Here is a 23,682-nt window from a genome sequence, read left to right on the forward strand (position 1 = left end):
GGAAAAATCCATTTGCTTGTTAAACAAATGAAACTAAATCTGAGTGGCTTTTCTTTTCACTACTTTTAGTGGGCTGAAATCTGCTTTTTAGCAGTGTTCTTTCTTGCTCTCCACTAGTTTATACATGGCATGGCAAAACTGATTTTTTTCCTCTCTGTTTTTTTCCTGTTTTAAATACAGATTTCAAAAATCCAGATATTTGATTGTTATTACCCTCATTTTCTTTTCTTTACCAGAATATCCTCACCACTTAATCCTTGCCTGCTTTTCCTTTGAGTTCATTTATTTGTGACAATCCCATAAATCTGTTGGGAATATAAATCACTTGTGAGGGTCAGTGGTGGTTTGGTAAATGAGTGCCCAGGTGCTAATGAACCTTTCACTCCCATATTCACCATTATGAGGGGGAAATAAAAGGATTTAGTGTGGAGCTGTGAATCCCAGGAGGTTGAAGACCTTCCCTTTTCTATCCTGTTCCATGTAGGGGTTGTGGATATTCCGCTTCACTTGCGGGCTGTGCTCTTGGGAAGGCAAAAAATCTGGAGGAATATTTGATGTACTGGAGCAAAGTGGAAGGAGATTTGTGTGTGGAGCTGAGTTATTGAAACTTGTGGGGAGTTCTGTGTGATCTGTGTCCATCAAGACTTTGTTTTCCTCCTTTGTTTTCCTTTGTTTTCCTCCTTTGTTTGTTTGGGGCTCTCTTTGGAGCAGGAAATTTGTTGCTATTTTTTACAGCCCTTTAAACTGCAATGCCTTGGGAACAATGTGGCATCCCAGCACTTTTCCTGGGGCTTTTTTTGTTGGTGTTTCTGAAAGAAAGGTGAGTGATGAGCTGGGGCTAAACCCAGCCCCAGAAGAAGAGCTGGGGCTTGCCGGGGTTTTCTGTGTCCCACCACTGCTGCTCCTCCTTGAGGGTAAGTGGGAGCAGCATCTTTCCTAAATGTGGTTCTGGCTGGGTAAAGCTGAAATATGGGCTCTGCGGAGCTGGATGATTTTTGAGGTCCCTTCCAACCCAAACCAGTATGCCATCCCAGGATTTTTTTATCTTTCCTCTCTTTCTCCCCACACTGGTACAGGAAGGGTTTTCCTGTCTCTCACTCCTGTGTTGGGGCTTTGCTTTCCTGGGCTCTGGTTTGCTATTTTGGGATCCTTCATCCTCCTCAAAAAAGTTTCTAATTTTGTGCAATAATACAATTTCCTAATCTGCTGTGTTGCTGTTTCTTGTTCTCATTCCCCAACTGCAGGGATTACACACTTCTGCTTTCCATTGCCAAATTTCCAAGACCCATGGACCATTTATTCCCTTTCTCTTTGTAGCTCAACTGTACAAACTTAATATTTCAATAATTAATTACTAATCTGAGAGGTAACAAAAGTTAACAAAGATGAGTGAGAGAACACCCAGACCTGCTGTCACTTTTTTTTATTATTAAACTGTGTTGGTTCTTTGTTTCAAATGGGTGAGATTTATGAGTGTAATAGAATAGGGAACAGAACTGCAAATTAATTTCTTAAAAATCTTGCCTTGAAGTTTTAAACTACCAAATTTTGTTCCTCTTTCTTGGTAATTGAATTATAAAAAACTCTTTCCTAGAATAGAAAGCAAAACATCCATGTTGCCCACGTTAAATTTATACAAATCAAGAGTGTGAAATGCTCTGTGTGGATATTGGTGCTGGTGTTTGCACAGCTCTGCTCCAGCTCAGCCATAAAACAGCAAGGACAGGTCACTGATCACAGGCAAATGGCTTGGGGACAGTTTTATTGAATATTTTTATATAACAAAAGCATCCTTGGAAATAATCACCTGCTTATGTTTGTTCCAGTAAGAGAAACAGGGAACGTTTGGATTTCTCCTGACCATGTGTGGGACCAGGGTGTGGTGTCCTGGGGGCAGCCAATAAATGGGAACTGATCTCTACCCTGAGGTGAAATCCTTTAATTAAATATTCCAGATCTCATTATTAAGGAGGCAGAATGTGCTCACAGCTCTGCTGAGATGCATTCTTTTAACTTGTTCCTTATCAATATTCCAGCTGCTCGATGTCCCTCTGTTTGAATCCTCCTTAAACCCAGATTTTTGGCTGGGATCGCTGATGCTCTGTTGAACCTCAGCCTGCCTGGGTGCCCGCAGGGCTCCCCACTGTCTGCAGCCCCAGGTCACTGCTCAGTGTCCCCATGGCTTGTGATGTGCTGGCGGGCCCCACGTGGTGGCTCGGGGGTTTCCAGGGTTTCCTCTTCCTGCTGCCCCCAAAGCTGTGCGTGGGATCCTTCCCAGAAGGGGAAGTGGGATGGGTGGCTTGGAGCTTTATAGGGTAAGCAGAAAAAAAAAAAAAAATAAAAAAAAGGTTTATTTCTAAAAAAGGGGGAAAAAAAAAAGGTGGTAATACTTAAACATCTCCTGGGTGCTCCCAAATATCTGTCCCAGAGGATCTGGAGCCCCAATTTTGGTCACTGATATCACATCCCACAATAACTCTGTTCTTCTCTCATTCCACCAGGAGCAAGGTGCCCATCAGCACAGTTGTGAGGATCAAAATCCAGCCTGGAGACTGAAAAATGCAGGGAAGAGCATTACATTAGGGGAAAAATGAAAGCCTGTCCATAAACATTGGATCAAATGGTGCTCACATGAAAAAGTGGATCAATAATATCAATAGCCATTACCAGAGGAACAGCACGAATTCTGTTATCATAGAACTTTGGAAAAACATTTTGTCTTTGGCTTTTGGCTTGTTTTGTAGGTAATATATAATGAATTTGGTGGTCTTATAGGTCTTTTCCAGCCTTAATGATTTTATAAGGCAGCTTTCTTTGAAAAATGGAGCATATTTTAAAATTATCCTCCCTGCTGACCTTCCTGAAATTCTGTCCCAGCTCTGCTGGGTTTTTTTCTGATTCCATCATTAAATAAATATAGATTCTACACACAAAAGCAGTTTCCAGGATGCTGTTGGACTGCAAGGCTTTTCCCCCCTCCAAGATGCAAACTTGGCTTAAGGAAAGTGTAGGTGAGCATTAACTGTTTGTTTTTTAGTAAGAATAGCAAAAGACAAAATGGTTCATTTGGGGATGGAGGGGAATGGGAGCTTGGCAGAACTCCTTTCCCATGCTGCCAAATGGAACAAGTCCTCAAACCCTTAACTTTAACACCCAATATTTCAACAGAAAGAGGAAAATATGATGGCTTGGGACGTGAGCCCAGGCTCAGAAATGCTTCCATGGCTCTTCCTCTGGCTAAATAATTCCTTAATTACTTCTTAATTGCTGTCAAGAGCATTGTCCTCCCTTCTTCAGAGTAATGAGTGATTTCTTGTTCGATATTAGGAAGAATTCCCTCCCTGTGAGGGTGGTGTGGCCCTGGCACAGGTTTTCCAGAGAAACTGTGGCTGCCCTGGAAGTGCCAAGGGATGGAGCTCAGAGCAACCTGGGGTAGTGGGAGATGTCCCAAAGATGGGGGATTGGAATGAGATGAGCTTTAGGGTTCCTTCCAACCCAAACCATTGTCAGATTCAATGAAATCCAAGTGAACCCTGGTAAAGCAGAAAGAAGTTGCTCCTTGAGGGTGTCACTGCATCCCTCCTGCCTTCCAGAATGCATCCTCCTCTTGCTTTGCAAAGGGATGAGGAGCAGGGGGTGGTGCTGAGGGCCTGTGTCCTGGGCCCCACAGCTCAGAAGTGGGTCAGTCACCAGCCTGTCACTGGCACTCCCTTGTGGTGTCACTTAGGGAGCAAATAGGCCATCGATCCGTCTGGCAGCAGCCCCAGATTTTAATTACCAGTGTTCTCTGGGCTAAATCTGTGCCTCTTGAAGCATCACCAGCCTACATGAAGCTTCACAATGGAGGAATTTGACCCAATACATTCTTTCTCCACTGTTTTGTTAAACACTGTTGCAACTACCTATATTTTTCCAATGATTCTGAGCAACTCAGTTTTTGATGTTTTCAAGAGAGATGAAGATAACTTTTCCTGTTCATCTTTTTTACAGGAAGCTTTAAGCAATTGTGGAGCCTTATTTGTCCCACACAGGTGCCCTCTGTTCCTGCAGCTCTGTATTTAGCCCAACAAACTGGGTGATTTGCTTGTTTCACCAAATGAAAACTGATTTCCAGTGATGTTTGTGTTGTGTTCTTTGTGTGGGCACTGCAGACATCCAGGGAAGCCCCCTGTGTGATGGAGCTGTTTCAGGATGGGGATTTTTATGGTATGTGGGTCTGTTCTAACAGCAGTGAAGATTATTTTTTTTCCCCTCCAAGAGTGGTTTATGAGGGACTGGGAGCCAAAACACATCAAGAGCTGGGAGTAAAACGTGAGTTGTGCCATTGGTCTGAGGGCACACGAGGCATTTCCTCAACGAAGCATCCACAGGAGGAGCCCCTATTTGGGCTCGTGGCACCAAAAAGCACCACTCTGCAGTGGGATCTCCCAGCTGGAAGCTGATGGACCAGGGAGGGAAACCAGCCTGAGGTGGAACATTTGCTCCTCCCTTTGCATCCTCCCCCACGAGCTCTGGTGCTTCAAACAGCGCTTCCAACCGCTGACCCACCAGAGCAGGAGCAGCTGCGGCTTCCAGGGCCATGGAGAGCCAGGGGTGCAGAGCTGCAGCTGTCCTGGCTGGCTCCTGGCTCTCCTGCATGGTGGGAGCCCTGGAGGACGTGGGGCTGGAGAACGTCAGCTGGGCTGCCGAGGACGCGCCGGGCAACGAATCCTCGGAGCACGCCTTCTTCTCTCTGGATTATCAGCACGTCCAGGTGCCCTTTGAAATCACCCTCTGGATCATGCTGGCATCCCTGGCCAAAATAGGTGAGGCCTCCTGAGAGGATGAGGAGGGATGGGGAGTCTCTGTGGTGGTGTGGCCTTGCTCCATTTCTGCTCTGCTTTAGAACCTGAGGTAATGTGCCAAAACTCGGAATTCGCATGCTGTGTGCCAGAGACACTGCACAGGTGGAAAACAAGTTGCATTTTAGGGAAATGTGGTTTTCCATCTGGAAATGGTGATTTTCCATCTAGAAATTCACACCTGGGAGTGCTGTTCCTGTTAGGAGGGAAAATACTGGGTTTCCAGGAGGAGGAATTTGATTTAACTGCAGGACGCACCACGGTGTGTGTTCCCCTTGATTTCCTTGCCAGCCACGCTCTGTGCAGGTGGTCCACTGACATTTTCATCTTAAAATGAAGATTCCTTATTCTTAGAAAAGTGCCATGTGTCTGGTCAAGGAATAATTCCATCCGTGTCCAGGCTGCCTAAAATAAAATCTCAGTGCGTTGGTTGTCCATGCAAGGTCATCTAAGAAAGATTTATTTTCCTCTGAAAAACTGGGCACAGGCAAGTGAAAATTATATAAAAATATTTTTCTCCAGGAATTGTCTTAAATTCTGTTAAATTACTGCTATAAAAGTTATCTTAAGGCATTTTTTTGCCTTGTATTTCTTTTCCTCAGAATGGAGAAGTTTCTAAGATTGGGTTTGATTAGAATTTTTCAGATGGAAAGAGTCTTTTTGTCTGTCTAATTTCATGCTGCATAATGAGACCCTAATTCTAGTCACATGCATGAAGGCATAATAATGATCAGAGATTTTTAAAAATTGTTATTTTTGTTCTAATTAGGTTTGTTTCAATGACTTTTTCTTTTAATAACTCACCTTGTACTTGTGGTGGTTTTTCTAATGTTGGGCATTGCACAAGAGAGGCTTGATTGGACATTTTTTAGCTTTAAATGCTAATGATTAAATGCTATTAAAAGTGGACCTGTTTATAATTAATGGGAAGGGTTTTTGTGATTTTTTTTAAATGTATAGAAACTGTATTGTCTTTAAAATTAGAAATTGCTATTTCTGTTAGTGCTGAAGATGGGCTGCTGACTAGATTACATAATTAATAATTCCAAATACTGTTTTATTTATGCAGTTTATTACTTTTTGTTTATTACCTCAATATATATCTCTAACCTTATGCTATGATGAAATGAGGTCTGAACAGACAGTAATTTGAGAAAGTTTGGTATTCTCAGTAACTTTCAGATTTTCTAACCAATTTCTGAGCAACTTCACCCTCACTGTGTGAATTTATTTGTGCTGCTCCGAGGTGTAACCTGCTGACAGTGGGAGTGTGGGGACCTTGGTGAGATAACACCGCTTTTACCCTTCCCTGCCCTGCAGGGTTCCATCTCTACAACAAGCTGCCCTCCGTCGTTCCCGAGAGCTGTTTGCTGATCTTTGTGGGGCTCATCATGGGGGGAATCATCTATGGGTTAAACGACAGATCCCCACCAGTGATGGACAGCGACATCTTTTTCCTCTACCTCCTGCCCCCCATCGTGCTGGACGCCGGCTACTTCATGCCCAGCCGCCCCTTTTTCGAGAACATCGGCACCATCCTGCTCTACGCCGTGGTGGGCACCATCTGGAACGTGTTTGGGATCGGCTTTTCCCTGTATGGCATCTGCCAGGTGAAATCCTTCCGGCTGCAGGACGTGTCCCTGCTGCACAACCTCCTGTTCGGCAGCCTCATCGCCGCCGTGGACCCCGTGGCCGTGCTGGCTGTCTTTGAGGAGATCCACGTCAACGAGAAGCTGCACATCCTGGTTTTTGGGGAATCGCTCCTCAATGATGCCGTGACCGTGGTAAGGACCAGCCTGAGCTGGGGTGTTTAACCTGCAGAGGATGGTGCTGAGTGAGGGGATGCAAGAGCTGCAGAAAAGGAGGTTCAGGGAAGACTTAATTTCCCTTTAATTTCCGTTTGCAGCTCCTTGAGCTGAGGCTGTAGCCAGGTGGGGGTTGATCTTTTCTCCCAGGGAACAAATGGCAGGATGAGATGAAATGGTCTCAAGTGTCACCAGGAGAGGCTTAGATTGGCCATTGGGAAAAATTTCTTCGTGGAAAAGGCAGTCAAGCATTGGCACAGGCTGCCCAAGGAAGTGGTGGAGTCACCACACCTGAAAGTGTTTAAAAACTGTGTGGATGTGGCACCTGGGGACATGGTTTAGTGGTGAACATGGCAGTGCTGGGTTATTGGTTGGACTGGATGATTTTGGAGGGTTTTTTCAATCTCAATGATTCTGTGATTTGTTGAGGGAAAAGTCATCAACACCCCCTTCTAGCAGAGGACTCCTGGTCCAATTCTCTGGCAATGAGGTCCTGGGCAGCATTTGGGTGAATTTAGAAGTTTTCAGGTTTCTCTTTGACTCTGTGTCTGGGGACAGAAATGTCCATGAGGGCCACAGCAGTCCCCTGGTGGGAGCCAGAGCTCCTGGGCAGGAGGTGACGCTGCACTGGCAGAAATCCCGGCAGTGCATTTGGTGCATTTGGTGTAATGTGTATTTGGTGTCATGAGCATATCTGGTGAACATCCAGTTAACAGCTGTTTCCCTCTTTCCTTCCCCCCAGGTGCTCTACAAACTCTTTCGCTCTTTCTGTGAAATGCCCACCATCAAAAGCGTGGATGTTTTTGCTGGAATTGGAAAATTCTTCGTGGTTGGGCTGGGAGGAGTTTTAGTGGGGCTGAGTTTTGGGTTCACTGCTGCCTTCACCACGCGTTTCACCAAGGACATCCGTGTCATCGAGCCCCTCTTTGTGTTCCTGTACAGCTACCTGTCCTACCTCACTGCAGAGATGTTCCACCTCTCCGGCATCGTGGCGTAAGTGAGGCCCTGCAGCTCCTCTCTCCAGGAAAACTCCCTGCCTATATTCACTGAAAAATACCCAAAAACACTTGAAAATTTGGAAATCTGTGTATAACGAAGAGCAGGCCCCTCTCCAAGTGTCATTCTGTTTCCCAAATTGCACAATGATGGCTGATGGTGGATTTATGTAGGTTATTGAGGAATGTTTGTTTGAGCTCCATGGTTTTTGTTTGGAAAGGCTGGATGTTCCAACAGTGAGAGGTCTGGCAGGTTTGGCAGAGCCAGAAGAAGTTTCTTAGTTTATTTTGTTATTTTCCACATGGCCCAGTCAAAACCAACATGGGAAGAGTTACAAGGAGAATTTAGTCAGCTCCTTGGAAAGGTCTGATCTTGGTTTGCAGCACTTCTGTTCTCACATCCCCTTCCCCATCTGCATGTCCTGCCTGGCAGCCTTGGTGTGACAGCAGTGAGTGATGGGACAGGAACTGAAGCCTGAAATATTCCTGCTTTTTGGGAGCAGAGGATTCTAATGGAAACCTCTGCTTTGGAGATTGTGACTTGGCTCCAGAAGCTCAGACACAGCTCATGTCTGGCCTCAGGTGTCAACCAACACCTCTGTCTCCAGCAACATTGGGAATCTGCTGGCCAATTTCAGCCAAAGCTGTCAGAAATTCATTCAGCTCATTTAATTTTCTTTTACCTGGGTAGATCTTTTAATAAAATGAATAATTTTGAGCCAGATCATTCAGATTTAAGGGACTAATTAAGCTTTGTGCTTACCTCGTTGGACATCTCACTGTCAGAGCAGATGCTGAGACAAAAATAGCCAGAAAGACCCCAATGTTCACCAAAATCTCACCTTGGAAAGCAGAGAGAGAGGAAAACCAGAGGGATCCAGCCCTGTGTTGTATTGAGTGTGGTTCTCCTGCCCAAACTGAGTCAGCTGGTGCTGAGGATCACAACCATTTAATATTCCCCCAAAGACACCAAAATGCACCTACCCTGCATCAGTGGCTGCAGTGTAAACAACTGTGCAGCTGATGAGAAGGAAGATAAAAAGAAAATAAAAAGTGAAGTGGGCTCCCAACTCAGCACAGAGGTATCTGGGAGATCTATTTTCTATTTTAAAACTAATGATGTTGCTTTGGATATAAAGCAACCATCCCTGTGTCTTGCAGATTTTGTTTCCTCGGCTGGTTAATAGGAGCAATATTTGAGTGTTACTGAAAACAATTCCAGCTCTGGGAATAGGTAGGAAAAGCCTATTTATAGGAGTGCAAGACAGAACAGTGAAATAAATATGCTGCATAATCGTCATGGAGCAGAAAACATTCAATCCTAATGGTGTCTCCTTCTATCAATCACAATCTGCTGTACCCATTATGGAACCCATTTGCTGTTCTTTTGAATAATGCATTTTTTTCTAAAGCAAAACAATGGCAAAGGCAGCTGATTCCTGCACTGTGCCCTTCTAATTGCCAAATTATAAATGCCTGTCTTATAGATCTGGAGTTCAAACAATTCATTCTGTTGTGGCCAGGGAATACTGTATTATAAGAAGCAGCTTTTGGCAGTTTGTGTCTTTGAAAAATAATTTGATTGCCAAAAAAATCAATTCTACATTTTTATATTTTACTCCAGAAAAATATAAAAAAATCTGAATACAGCTCAGTCTGTGAAACTGTTCTGCAAATGGGTTTTAGTTGGATTTTTTCCTTTCTTATTCTCTTTTTCCCTGCCCCTTGCCTTGGTGTCAGTGTTCATCTTTAGACAAGTTTATTCTCTTTCTGTGACTGTGCTGTGATCCCCTGTCCATTCTCCAATAAGCATTCCCCAAAACCACAGCTCTGGAAGTCACTTGCCCATAAGTACTTGGATTTCTTAGTTTTTAACTGGACTATATTCCCCACTATTTATTGAGGCAGACACAGTAACAGAAGAATTTATTTTTTTTTCCAGTCTGTGGTTCAGTGGTTCAGTCCCTGTTGCTCTTTCTGGCAAAGCAAGCCAGACCTAAAAAGGATAAATCAAACCAGACCTGTGTTAGAGTATTTTTATGTACTGGTACATTTTCTTAGGAGAGAAAAGATGTGAATTCAAAATTTGGTGAAAAAGGGACTTGAATCTTGGTTTCCTGCTGCTGGAAAACAGAGGATCCCATTCCTCAGCAAAAGCATTGTGACTTTCCCAATTCTGGCCTTTCCTATCCTCTGCTTTTGCCACAAATCCTCTCCCTAAAGCCCAATTTTAAATTCAAACAGACCCAAATGTTTCTCTTCAAAATAATGCAAAATGTTAGTGAAATTCTGGGGTTAAACAGGGCATTTTCAGTGCAAAGCAATAATTGCCTGGCAGTTCTCTGAGCATCTCTTAATTGATAGTTCTGGATGAGCCACCACCTCTCTCAACACCTTTGTTTGGGTCACTTACCTGTCCTGGTCACAGCCAGAAGCCAAGGATCTGCTTCTCTGTTGGCTTTTCTGTGATCCAACATTGTGATGTTCCCTGTGGAATCAGTTTTCAGTGCAATAAAAATATGGATGGCTTTACCAAACGGCACTACAAGCCAGATCTTGGAAATTTAAACCCCTTTTTCTATTCCTGCTGCAATATTTAGAACAAAAATGTTTGGTCCGGATTAAAATATAAAAAAATGGAGTTTCAGCACTTTGAGCGCTCAATTGTTTTGACCTCCTAGGATTGCTGGCTTGCAAATGTATTGATTTTTGACCTCCTAGGATTGCTGGCCTGAAAATACATTGATTTGAAAAGCTGATGAATTAGGCTAATGCCATGTTCCCTGGAAGTTGAAGAACCAATTATCCATGAAAAATTGCCAGGCAATTGCAAGGTCAGAGTTTGGCAAAGTTAAAGAACTGGAAACTGCGTGTGGGGATGGGAAGAGTTGGGTGTTAGTTGGAGGTGTTGCTTTGTGCTCTGATGAAATGCAACAGGTGATGAATTGTTCACCTGTTAAAATCCAGATTTGGACAGTTTGGGCAACCTATGAAGTATTTTATTGTCCTAGTGGTCCTGATACTCTTGGCCTGATGCAGGAAGTGAATCAGCGCTCAGTGAAATGTCTGCAAACATCCAAGACTTGATGAAACTCCATTTTTTTATAATTGATGTGTTGATTTTCTGTGTTAAAGTAGAAAAACATATTTTTCTTCTCATATTTCAAACATATTTATTTTCTGTTGTTTATTTTTCACTTCCTCAGCATCATTTCCTGTGCCATGGGCATGAAGCGTTACGTGGAGGCCAACATCTCCCTCAAGTCCCACACCACAGTCAAGTACTTCATGAAGATGTGGAGCAGTGTGAGCGACACCCTCATCTTCATCTTCCTCGGAGTTTCCACCATTGGAGAAAACCACGAGTGGAACTGGCCCTACATTTGCTTCACGGTCATTTTCTGCCTCGTTTGGAGGGCTCTCGGTAGGGGAAATTGTGGATCTTGGGTTTTCATGTGTGTTGTTTTTTATGGGAGTGAGGAATGAGGTTCCATTAGCTGAGAGGGTGCTCTGCCCCTCCATCCTCCTTTCCTGCTCACTCTGCAGTGTGATTATTCCAGATGGGAATGCTCAGACTGGACTGGGACATCCAGCCAATGCTTCCTGCTCCTCCATCTCACTCAGTTCCAAATCTTGCATTTTGCTGCAGTTCCCTGCTCTTGCACTCATTGGTGCTGGATAGAAGCTCTCATGAGATCTGTTTTATCAATGTCCCTTTTTTGCCATGGTGTTCCTTTACCCTCCTTCATTGCCACCATCTCCTTTTCCATTTCAGTGTTTTTTAATCCCTTGGTATTCTCCCAGCAGGAGGGAATTTGTAGGTACCTACCTTGGGGTGAGAGATCCATGAAAATCCTCTGAATTTAAGGGATTTAATTCATAACAAGCTGGTGTACAGCAGCATCCTTCACTGGGAAGCTGGAGGAACATTCCAGTAGCTCTCACTCCAGATGAGATTTGGGACCTAAACTGTGAGGATGCTCCTGCTCGAGAATTTCAGGTCAGGGTTGAGAGTGGCAGAATTGGGGAATTGCTGAGGTTGGCAGGGGCCTGTGGAGATCATCTGCTCCAACCCCCTGCTCGAGCAGGGTCAGACAGGCAAGAATGTTCCAGGTGGCTTTTGGTTATCTCCATGGATGGAGAATCTACAGCATCCCTGGAAAACCCATCAGGGAGTGTGACCAATCTCACAACAATAAAGAGACAAAGGCTTGGTGATTACGAGGGGCAAGGCAAGAAAATACTCTCCTGGTAACTCATCTCTGCAGTTTCTTTGGCCACAATTACAATGCAAACCCAAATCCTGGTTCCAGGATTCCCTGGGATCCCATTTTCACGCATTGAAAATGACCAGAAAAAAATAGATGTGCTTTGTTTCCATTCTCCTCAGTTGCATCTTGTGCTGGTTCCATGCTGGGAAAGGCTGGACCTCCATTCCTCTTATGGTGCTTGGCACCTAACGAGTGCCTCAGTTATGGGTATTTTTATATCTTAACAATATTTGTGAAAATAACAGCACACATTTTTGGCAAAGAATTCGAGCGCTTAAAAACGTTCGACAGGATTTATGTTTACAAACCAGTAAGTCAAGCAGTGAACTCAAATTTGACAGACACTTCAAGAAATTGTTTAAATAGGTTAGGGCATGATTAGCAAGGCAGAGCAGAATGGGGTTTATTGGCTGTTAGGACATGCCAAAGTTTGTTTTAATAACTGTGCACCATACTTGGAAATGTGCTCATTAGTCAGTTTTTTATACATTCATGTGTTTTATTTCCATTAAGTGATTTCTCTTAAATTATTTGCTCAGATAAAAGGAGTTCTCAGTGAATTTTTTATTTTTAGTTAAAAAATTCTTCATTGCAAGATACAAGAATATAGCAATGCTACAAAAGTACCCCAAAAATCCCCCCTAAGCACAGCCCTTCTGAGAGCAGCTTCAATTATGCAGCACATTATTAGGGAAGGGCTCAGGCTGCAGCCACGCTTCTCCAGTGAAAATCTTCCTGGAATTAAATAAGAACACACAAACCAGGGTTAGAGATTGTCTGGGTGTTCCTGAGCAGGGTGTTCTGTCCTGCAGCACCTTCCTGGGAAGCTGGGAGGGTGAGAACTGGGAAGGGGCTGCACCAAGCCAGACTGGGAAACTCCTCCTTGGAGTGGTTGAGATTAGACCTTGGCCTGCTCTGAGCCATCCAGCAGCTCTGGATTAATTAATTAATATTAATTCATTAATAATTGGATAGTTGGGAAGATTTCTTTGTGGGAAGGGGTGCCCAACATTGGAATGGGCTGCCCAAGGCAGTGATGGAGACAACAGCCCTGGACATGTTCAAAAAACGTGTGGTTGTGACACTTGGGGACATGGGTTAGTGGTGGCCTTGGCAGTGCTGGAGGAATGGTTGAACCTGATAATCTCCAAGGGTTTTTCCAATCTTAATTCCAGGATTCTGGAGGTGCTTAAGGCACTGATCCAGAAAATGGAGGTGTCCCCACATTTCCCTGCAGGAATTGGGGATTTTTGGGTGAGCAGTGCTGGGATTGGTGTGTAAACTGTACCCCAGTCCTTCATGGAACACTCTCAGTGCTTTAAATGTTTGAGAAATGATTCTGCTGAAACTGGGGAATTCCTTTGGTATGAGGAAGATCATCTAAAAAGGAAAGTAGAGCCTTGCATGGCAGCACTGGGGCTCTGCTGATATCCAAGCCCTGGGGAGATTTCCTCCTGCTCTTTCCCAAGGTATCTGCAGGAGAAAATACATTCTGCTCAGAGTGATTAATTGTATGTCATCTCTTGGAGCAAACTGGCCTTGAATTAGTTTAGGGAATGCTAATAATAATTTATGAGGAAGGATTAAATTAAGACAAAGGCCAGGATATCAGCTCAAGTAAATTTTGTTCCTTTAAATCATCGGCGCTGCCTGAGCTGTAGAGTAGGGGTGGATGTGATCTGAAGGAGGCTTTGTTTTATTTATTTTTTAAGTTGCAAAGAACCTTGACACCCAAGTGCTTCCTGTCTGCTGGTCTGGGCACCAGTTCTGCAGAGCTCCAGAGATGGGGAAGGTGCCACAGGGTTCAGTTTACTGAGTTCCCTATTCCCAAACATGCCCAGCTTTTTGTTTTCCTCACACTCCTCCAATGTACAGTGAAAGTTCAGCTATTTTTAGCTGGAGGTGTGTGGGAAGATGTTTGATATGTACATAATAAATGCACTGGTTTTATTTCTTTTGCAAACACCCTCTAGAAAAGCAACAGTGCTGTGGCTCCAGCGAATTCCTAACAAAAGTCAGTGACAGGAGGTGCCATCAGTTCTCAAAATGGCTGTTAATCTTTGGGAAATGGGATGTTTATCACATCCATTGGGATTAAAATCACGGCCTACTGATTTAAGGCCTGACTTTTTGTACCTTTCTGCATCTGTTTGTGCATTTGCAAATGGCTGTAAATCACAGCAATTGCTGTGCCACCTCACCTGGCCTTCAATTTGTGTAGTATAAATCTGAGGGAAAGAAATAACATTAACACAGGTCGAATATAGCTACTTATCCAAGCTACTGCTTGGCAAATAGGAGGGCAATTTGTGGTTAAGTTGTTGCTGATGATTTGCCTCAAAAGCATTTGTAACCTCAGCAATTCAGTCATTTGTTAGCACCAATTAGAATAAATCAATTAATATTTCAGGACTGTAGCCAGTCAATATTTGTAATCTCTCCAATTAGAAATATGTTGAGGATTAAGTTTTATCAGCACAAAGCAAAGTTCAACCTGTTGAATCAGACTGGGAGAAAAGTTCCCCAGTGGTGTATTGGGAATATACCCCCTTGTGCCCTGGCTTGTCCCTTGTAGTTGGTGTTTCCCAATTTTGTGATGTTTTACTGGAAGATGTAAGATCATGAGTTTTCTCTAATTGTTCTGTTTAACTGATGTGCCTTAATCTACCTTCCTGCTTTCCAGGGGTTCTTGTGCTGACTTTCTTTGTGAACAGATTTCACGTGAACACCATCACCAGTAAGGACCAGTTCATCATTGCCTACGGGGGGCTCCGAGGGGCCATTTGCTTCTCGCTGGTTTTCCTGCTGCCCGACTTCCACAGGAAAAAGCTCTTCATTGCAGCAACAACTGTTGTCATCCTCTTCACCGTGTTCGTGCAGGTAAAGCCACTGTTGGGCTCAGATTCGGGATTGGGTCCCCTCCAGGGTCTGGTGGAGAAGGTTCCTCTCCCTCTCGCTGGGGCTGTAACTTCTGGTGCTCCAACACTGAGTTTTAAGGAATTGTGGTGTTCCAGGACTCGGAGGAGCAGCAGCTCTCAGCATTGCTGTGACATCTAGTGGTAAAACCTTTCCTGCAGCTTTCTGTGGGATCTCGGATGTGTCCCTGCTCTTCTCTGACCAGCAGCAGGTCTCTAAGGGCTTCTCTAAAGTACAGCTCTTGGTTCCTCTGGCAAACACAGCCACATTTGAAGGAGGCTGTGGTGGAAAAGTTGGGGTTGTCTGGTGCTGGAGTGAGCTAGGCCGATGTCCACCTGCTGTTTATCCCAACAAGTAAAGAGTGGTTCTCCACAGGACTGAAGTGAGTGGGATGTTGATGTTTGGGAAAGATCTCATTTAGAAAAACTCCCTGTGAGCTCCTGGTCAAGGAGATGAGATCCAAGAGGAGCTGCTGCCCAGGAACAGAGGAGTTTCTGTGCCTTTGGGAGATGGTGGCTCGTGGTGGCAGCTGCAGAGGGGCCCCATGGCCGAGCATCACCCTCAGAGCAAACTCCTTCTGCTTTTACTGACTGAACCCCTCTGGTGGGTGTCAAGCACTGGGACAATGTGGAGTGTTGGGGTTGGCTTTGCTTCCCCACATCCACCCAAATCCTCATCCTGAGCTGGAGGATGGATCAGAGCGTGTTGTGCCAATGGGATCAGAGCTGGGCGCTGCAGGGCAGTGGGACAGGGCACAGCCTCAGCCTGAAAGGAGAGAGCAGGGGCCACCAGCATGGGGGATGTGCTTAGGTGGAGCTTGACAAGTTTTAAGATGCAAATGTGGGTGAGACATTGAAAAGCCCGGGTCCCCAGGCATGCCCGCTTGTGCAGGCCGCTCCCGAGCCTCACACAAAGGTTGTTCCAAGGCTGCATCTCCAGGCTTCGGGAAATCCAAGGGCTTTTGTGTAACCTCGAAGCTCAGCTGGTGAAGTCAGCCCCGTGCAAAAGGGTGAGAGTTAAACAGGGTCCCTGTGTCGCTGGGGAGCCCCCCTGACCCTCAGCCTTTCAGGAGCTCTGTGTCTGCAGAGGGCTGAGCTGGGCTGCAGGGACCTGCACTGCCAGGGCACCACCACAACAGGGCAGGGAAAAAGAGGAAAATTATATAAAACCTGAGGCAGAATGAGCTCAGCACAGGAAAAGGTGGGTAAGTGTAACAGACCCTTCAAAAACCTGGGTTTGCAAATCAAGTTTGTGGTGCTGCTGCCAGACACATCGATGGATTATTGGGGAGGAAGTAATTTTACCATCCCAGAGTATTTTGTCGTCACTCTGTGTGAAAAGGGCAAGATAAATATTGGCTGTGAAACAACTTGTGTGCATAGAGGACATTTCTGTTCTTGTTTTATGTGGAATGTTTTCTTTATATTCACAATTATCTCAATATAGACTTGTTGGGGAGTGTCTGTGTTAAAATAGGACAGAAACCAAGGCAGAGGTGATTTGGGCCCTTCTGGGCTGGCTTGGGCCATCTTGTCAGCGCTCAAACCCTCCACATCTATGATTCCTTTGGAAATCCTGGCCCTGCTGGCTGGAAACCCTCCTGCCACAGAGGAATGACCACACTGTGAGCTGCTGGGCTTGGCCACCCGTGGCTCTATCAGAGCATTCCACAAGCCAGGAAACTTCTCTCTTTTGGTCCTCCTAACCCAGTTGCATGAGGCTCTTCCCACAACAAGCCTGCTTAATCATTTTGAGGAGGTTGCCTGAGCCATTGTCAGCTCCTCAGTGCTTCCAAGCAGGCTGGCTGTGTGCCACGCAGACCAGGAACTTCTCCAGGGAGCTCTCTGGGCTTGTCTGGAATGTCACAAACCTCCCCTCATTGTTCTGCCTCTTGGTGTGGTTTTAAAATCAAATACTGCTGGAAGTTCACTCCCTCACCTTACTGGCCCCTGACCTCTGCCATGAAATTCTGTGCATGAATAATTGTGAAAGGGGCAGGTTGTTTGATGCCTGCACTGTCCCACTGGATTTCTGGAGGTGGAAAATGTGTGAGCTGTGATGGAGCTGTCAGACACTCCCTGGGATGAGTTTTCCCTGGTGGATGGAGGAGCAGCACAGGGGACCTGCAGGTGTGCAGGGAAATGATGTGTGGCTGGAATGACACGTGGGATTCCCATAACAGTCCCAAATACTGCTTTAAAATGGAAACAACTGCAGCTGATTATCCAGGAAGGCAAGAGGCCAAATTGCAGAGTCTCTGCTTAATTTTTGTAATATCTGTTATTCTGGAATTTGTGCGTTCTGTGTTATTGACTCAATAGCGACACATTTTTTATTGCTATTAGCTATTAAAATGACACATTAATTGTTTCTGCAATTAAAAATGTGTTCAACTCTTCTCCGTGCCAGCATTTGTGACATTCAGAAGTCATAAACATCAACTACTCCATCATTTTTGCTGTAAACATGTCCTAGAAAAGTCATTTCATGCGGAAGCCGGACTAAGAAACACACCACAGCAGCATTTTAGCTCTCTCACGAGGCTTAAAGGATATTAAAATTTTTCCTTGACCCTTCCCACCAGGTGGATGCTTTGATGAGGAAGCTCAGCCACTGTCTGGCCATCAGAGATCTCTGGAGTAGTGGTGTGTGACACACAGTGCTGAAGGGGTGAGCAGACAATTGCTGGTGGAGGCTCCATGCTGAGAAATCTCAGGGATTATCCCCATTTCAGGCATTTGAACTTGGATTGTTTCGAGCCCCTTTCCATCTGGGAGGCCACGAGCAGCAGCAGCAAACCACAAACACAGCAACAGCAAACCACAGGCTTGACCTTGGAATTCTTGGTTGGCTTTTTGTGGTCTCAGAGAGGCCGAAGGAGGCGAGTGAAAGTTTCTTCCCTCCATCCTGAAGCCTCCCTGTGAGTTCCTCTCCATTGATAGGTTCCTACCAGGAGCAAACAAAGTGTTTGGGGTACATCTGGGAGAACAATTTCTAGTCCTGTTGAAGCTTTGCAGGTTTTATCCTGCCAGGAAAGCAGGGCAGGTGAGGGAGGCTGCTCAAACACCAGAACAGGGTCACTGTGGCTCAGCCCCACGCTGATGGCTTTTGTTCCAGTGCAGGAAAATTGGGTGTGAGGAAAGGCTGATTTCTGTCTGTGGTTACTCTGCAGGGAATGACCATTCGCCCCCTCGTTGACCTGTTGGCTGTCAAGAGGAAAAGGGAGAGTGCTCCCACTGTGGGCGAGCAGATCCACATCAGGGTAAGTGGAGCATCCATCAAAACATGACCAGAGCTTTCTGGTACCTCCTGCAATGTGTGTGTCTCCAGGGACCCTGCAGATCTGCAGTTTTACCCAAATTTGCAAAATCTGCAGTTGTACCAGCCCCTTTCCATGTTGGAAGTCCTGTTCAGCTTCCTAACCATGGGGTTTTTATTTTTTTGCATTGGAAGAGCAGCCACCAGTCAGGGTGAGGTAACATCGGGTAGTGCACAAACATGAGAGAAAAAGATGATTTCTTATCCAAAACTTTAAGCTCTGACCTAACTCCAATTTCTCTGGTCTCTGGAACAAGAGAAAGAAAATGAGGTTTGATTGCTTTTAGGATTAGGAATTTCCATGTTGCTTTTAGGATTAGGAATTTCCAGTCTCATCACCACCACTGGGTTGGATATTTTTGCAAAAAATAAGGAAAGGGAAGATAAGTTTGGTGCTATATTGGAGGGAACATCTGAAGTGCACCATCCCTGGAATTATTCATGCCAGGTTGGGTGGAGATTGGAGCTATCTGGGATAGTGGGAGGTGTCCCTGCCCATGGCAGGAGCTGGAATGAGATGAGATGTAAGTTCCCATCCAACCTGTGATTCTACATCCATAACTCAAAGGTGGGATTTCATTCCCCTTGTTCTCACCACCCAAATGTTGGTATTTGTAGTCACGGAGGACTTCAAGGAGAGGCTCAGCTCCATGAGGTCAGCTGCTCTCCCACTCACCTGAGCATTTGCATTTTCATCTGCATTCAATGGAAAATTAATATATTTCTGAATCTAATTGTTCAATCCCAGCCACGTTTCTGTGGGTATGGCTCCTTCAGCAATATTATTGTCATTGTTTCTTTAGCAATAAAGCCATTGGGGCTGAGGACATTTGTAAAACCTGTTTGGCATCCTCACAATGGGGTTGGACTGCGGGGCTTTGTCTGAGGTTAACACAGACTTTTCCAGTCATGAACAGAGAAGATTTTGTTCTTTTGTTAGGATATGAATGGTAAATCATCTCAGAAATGTGTTTATTAGGAGGTGTGAGCTGAAAATGGCCATGCACCAATTAAGTTGAGAAGGTAAAAATGCAGATAGTTGGAAATCAGGGATGCAGAAGCCAGAAGCAGTTTTCTTCCTCAAATTTATTTTGCCATCTGGATAGTTGGGATATTCTTGCTCGTAGGAGTGATGATCAGAGTGCGTGAGTGTAATTCCAAAGAATCAGATTATTTTGGGTTGGATCTTAAAACTCATCTCATTCCACCCCTTGCCATGGCAGGGACACCTTCCCTTATCCCAGGTTGCTCCAAGCCCTGTCCAGCTTGGCCTGGGACATTCCCAGGGATGGGACATTCCCAGGGATGGGACACTTCAGTGCTTCCCTCCAGTGCTGTGTTTGTGGAGCTCACAGCTGCCAGCAGCCATGTGAGGGCACTAAACCCACACCAGGCTGCAGGGCTGAGCCAGCTGCTCGGAAACTTCTCTGTCTCTGACCCCCCAAAGAGATAGTTTTTAAAAAATTCAGAGCTGTAGAAAGTTCCAGGATCATCAGTACCTGAGTGTGGAGGGCAGCAGAGCAGAGCCCTCTCCCAGTTTAGAGATTCCATTAGGAGGGAAAGCAGTTTGGGAAATTACAGGGATTTAACTTTGAGGTGGAAAACCCAACCAGGCTGGGATTTCAAAAATAATTTAAAAAAATAGTAATGTATTATTATACAGTATGATATGATGATTTTATTTAGTGGGAAGTATCTGGGGGAGGGCAGTATTTATTATTCAGGATTAACATTTATGTGTTACCTACATTTATATCGTGAAGACACTGATTTCCTGAGACAAATTGTCCTCAAAACCCCAAAAATGAGCCTTTCCTGCTGGCCAAGGCCCAGAAGATGGGAGCCATCAGCCCTGCTGTACCCATCACAGAGAGCAGATTCACGGCCCTCTGCATTTATCCTCTGCTTGCCCATGCCTGAAAGCAAACCACTCATACTCCAGCACCAATGGATGAGGGGATGGAGAGTTATCCCAGTGCCTTCTCTCCTTGTTTCCCAGCTCCATGTCCCGAGCTGGAAGCAGCCCATGCCCTGTTGTGTGTGTGGCTTTTGCTGTTTGCTGGCCGCGTTCATCGCGTATGCAGCCGGCGTAGAGTGAAATCCTCTCTCTCTCCTCTTTAGTTCCTGGATCACTTGCTGGCTGGCATTGAAGATATATCTGGACACTGGGGACAGTATTACTGGAAAGACAAGTAAGGATTTGCCAAAATACAACTGTGTACACGTGTAGGAAAAAAAAGGAGGTTGGTTTTTATTCCCAAAGTTTCCGCTGTGGGCAGCTGGGCCTTGTTCATCCTCGTGGTATGAGGGAGGGGACAGAGGGGCAGCTTTTCCTTGTCCAAGAGGACACCAGGTTTTCAGGCACTTCCCTGCTTGCAGACACCTCTTTTGCATCACCCTAAAAAGATTCTTTCTCCTTTCCTGTTGTGTTTGTCCCTTCTTGCCCAAAGAAATCTGCTGGAAGCCCATGGCCATGACATGCAGCCTATGCCTAGTTAACATTAAAGAGCTGAGTTTGCAGCACTGCTTGTTGTGGACTGAAATTACAGAGGATCTCTACAGATTTCTGTAGCAAAGTGTTCAATTTTCATTAAATTCTGGGAGTTTACACGTTTTAAAATTAAAAATAAAAGGCATCAGAATTTACAAGAAAAATACAAAAATACCATAAAATATACAAAAAAGACTATCTACCAGGTTTAATTCCTTGGTGGTCCTGACACAGATGCAGCTGGAAGAGATTTTTAAGGAATGCCCATGCTTGGAAGTGCCACTAGAGGGTATGGGAGACACTGCTGCTGAGAAGCATCCTAACTCCTTGTGAGCAGATCTTAGAGAGATTGATGATCTCAGAGGTCTTTTCCAACCTAAATTATTCAACAATTTGAGCAGAAAAGAAGAGGAAATGGCTCAAGAGGGAATCTGGAAGTGTTGACATCTGTGGCTACTGCAGATGTAGCACTTCTAGAAGAGTTCATGATATATCTGGTACTTTTGGGGAGTTTTCATTTTAATTAGTGAAGTTTTAATATTTTGACTCATGTACTGTAATGCAGAAATAATTAGGGACTGACCTCTTGGACCATCGATTTCTGAGGAGTTGTTAATGGGATATAATGGAATTTAATGGAATATGGGGCACTCGTGGGCTGTGACCCTGCTGCCTTGCTCAGGTCTGTTGGTGCTGGGGAGCCAGGGGAGAGGCCAAACCCATCTCATTTTGTTCTCCAACAGGCTGGAGTATTTCAACAGCAAATACCTGCAGAAGATCCTGCTCAGGGAGTACGACCAGCCCAAGTCCAGCATCGTGCTGCTCTACGAGAAGCTGGAGCGCAAGCACGCCATGGAGCTGGCCCAGGCTGGGCAGCTGGGCCACGGCCTGGCCCACCCCTCCTTCCTGTGAGCAAACACCACCTCCAACCCAGCAGCTGGGGCTAAAAATGATGGGGTGGGTGAGCAGCACCCGACGCTGGTGGTGGCACGTGGAGGGCCGCCTGTATCCCCACGAGTTACAGGGATAAATGGCGCTCTGAGGAACAGGCTTCTGCCCAGTTTTGGATGGGTTTGCACTGTTAAATGTTCTGAATGGCCACTTCAGACCTCACAGATGGTTCTGCTCTGCCACAGCTCCCCGTGGCTCTTTTATCCACCAGGGAGCATATGGACAGCCCAGCTCTGATGCAAGTGCCAAATTCCTGCTTTGCCATGAGCTCCATCTGCAGAGATGAGCTGCTGGCCACATTGGCTGTGGTGGGATCCCAAAGGGGCACTGAGATTTGGGGATACACTTCAAAAATAAGATGTTCTGCTTTCCTTTGCAGCAGCAGCGACAGGACTGTCATAACAGACCAAAAACTGGAGGACACTCCAAATCCTGATGTCCTGGACAACATGCAGGAAATATTGGCCAGGAACCTGTATCGGATCAGGAGGACGGTACAACTTCTCCCTCCATCCATATTTTAAGTGTCCAATGACACAAATTTCCTCGGTTATCTGAACAGCCTGAGCAGATGTTATGAATATTTCCATAATTACCCAGGATGTCTCTTTGTGAGGAGAGAATAGTTGGCTGTGTGGAGCCAGATCCAGTTTCCAAGTCAGTGGCACATTTCTGTTTGCTGCCTGACAGCTTTTGAAAGGTTCACCCAGTCAGCCTATAATTTCATGGAATATTTTCGGCATCGGTACCCGGCAGGGAAAAGGAGAAAGGAGGAGCATGTGGAACTTCAGGCACTGGGTTAGCACATCCAGCAGCAGCTCTAGGGCAGAGCAGGGATGGGGTGATCCTCATGGTACATTTTTCCCCATGGAAGAAAGCTGTGAGTAGGAATTAATCTGCAGAGCTTTTAAGTCCACCCAGCAGTTTTGCCATGGAACTGGTGGCAATGGTTAAAGGGCATAAACCCCACTTGCTTTTACAGAGTCATGGATCATGTCTGGAATTTCACACAGCACCTGGAATTGCTGTTCCTAGGGAGACTTAGCCTTAAAATCCACCTAAGCCTTTGTTTTATGGATTGCATACAAAATGCAGAGTTCTCAAGGGTGGGGCTGGTATGGGCAGCTCAGCACAGAGGGATCAGCCTGTCCTGATCCCCCTCCTGTCCCTTTGCTGAGCTGAGGGAAACAATGGGATAAGGCTGGGAAGAAACCTATGGACATGGTGGAGGGATGAAGATGAAGGCAAAGCTCCAGTTTGAGCTTAGTCCTGCATTAATCCAGCCTAACCCCTTGTAGAGACAGCATTATCCCAGCTCCCACTGGTGCTAGTGGGATATTTCAATTTAGCTGGGTGGTGGCTTTTGAAGGAGGATTTATGATTCCCAATGATTTATATGGAAGGTGAGGTTAATACAAAACATTGGGGGCTGAAGCTGTGAAGGCACCTCGGGCTGAGTCACTGTGGACACCTAGATGCCAGGTGTAACTCAGTCTTGTCATTCAGGGATTTCTTGGGTGATTTCAACTAAAAAAAAAAAGAAGTTTGGAGTCCTGTTGGAGAAGATGAAACAGGAAGGCCTTATAAATATGATTGTCTGGCAAAAGATTTTGAGAATATAGAAACTATAAGCAAGATTGAAATGAAAGCAAGCTTTGAGATACCTCAGTTACTAAACAACTGGAAAACAATGGTGTGGCTGGCTGAAGGTAATCCCCTTTTGATGGAACAAGACCCTCTTCTTGCAGGCAGGTGCAAGGGTCCGAGCAGACCCTACACTTGGCAGAAGGGGCCCAAAGAGGAGTTTTTAGGGTTTAAAATGTAACACAGTATGGTAATGTAATGATTCTTATAGGCTGTATGTAAATGCTATAGGATTTGTAGCTTGTACTAGATTGGTTAGTGAGAATCAGAATATTCAACACAGAAGAAGATTTATTGTATTGTAATGGGAACCTGGCTCTCTTACCCCGTTTTACTCTCTTTCCCTTTCACTCTCTCACCCTCTCATCCTCTCTGCCCCTCTCTTCTCTCGGGCCTGCTCTGAGCTGTGCCTGGCAGCTCCCAGCAGGGCCCTGCACCCAGGCCCTTTGC

General features: G+C 45.3%; 1 protein-coding gene across 1 annotated transcript in view; it reads left to right on the forward strand.

Annotated features, from left to right (window-relative positions):
* Nucleotides 1-2,772: 2,772 nt before the first annotated feature.
* LOC135447765 (sodium/hydrogen exchanger 2-like) overlaps nucleotides 2,773-23,682 on the forward strand; it is a 28,208-nt gene continuing 7,298 nt past the window's right edge. Inside the window, exons 1-10 of the mRNA XM_064712849.1 lie at nucleotides 2,773-3,011; nucleotides 3,991-4,805; nucleotides 6,162-6,625; nucleotides 7,389-7,639; nucleotides 10,848-11,065; nucleotides 14,596-14,792; nucleotides 18,001-18,090; nucleotides 20,268-20,338; nucleotides 21,381-21,545; nucleotides 21,968-22,082. Coding sequence (XP_064568919.1) covers nucleotides 4,580-4,805; nucleotides 6,162-6,625; nucleotides 7,389-7,639; nucleotides 10,848-11,065; nucleotides 14,596-14,792; nucleotides 18,001-18,090; nucleotides 20,268-20,338; nucleotides 21,381-21,545; nucleotides 21,968-22,082 — 1,797 coding nt within the window. The 5' untranslated portion in view covers nucleotides 2,773-3,011; nucleotides 3,991-4,579. The remainder of the gene's footprint in view (nucleotides 3,012-3,990; nucleotides 4,806-6,161; nucleotides 6,626-7,388; nucleotides 7,640-10,847; nucleotides 11,066-14,595; nucleotides 14,793-18,000; nucleotides 18,091-20,267; nucleotides 20,339-21,380; nucleotides 21,546-21,967; nucleotides 22,083-23,682) is intronic.

The sequence above is a fragment of the Zonotrichia leucophrys genome, chromosome 4A (assembly GCF_028769735.1).
Source record: "Zonotrichia leucophrys gambelii isolate GWCS_2022_RI chromosome 4A, RI_Zleu_2.0, whole genome shotgun sequence".
NCBI lineage: Eukaryota > Metazoa > Chordata > Aves > Passeriformes > Passerellidae > Zonotrichia > Zonotrichia leucophrys.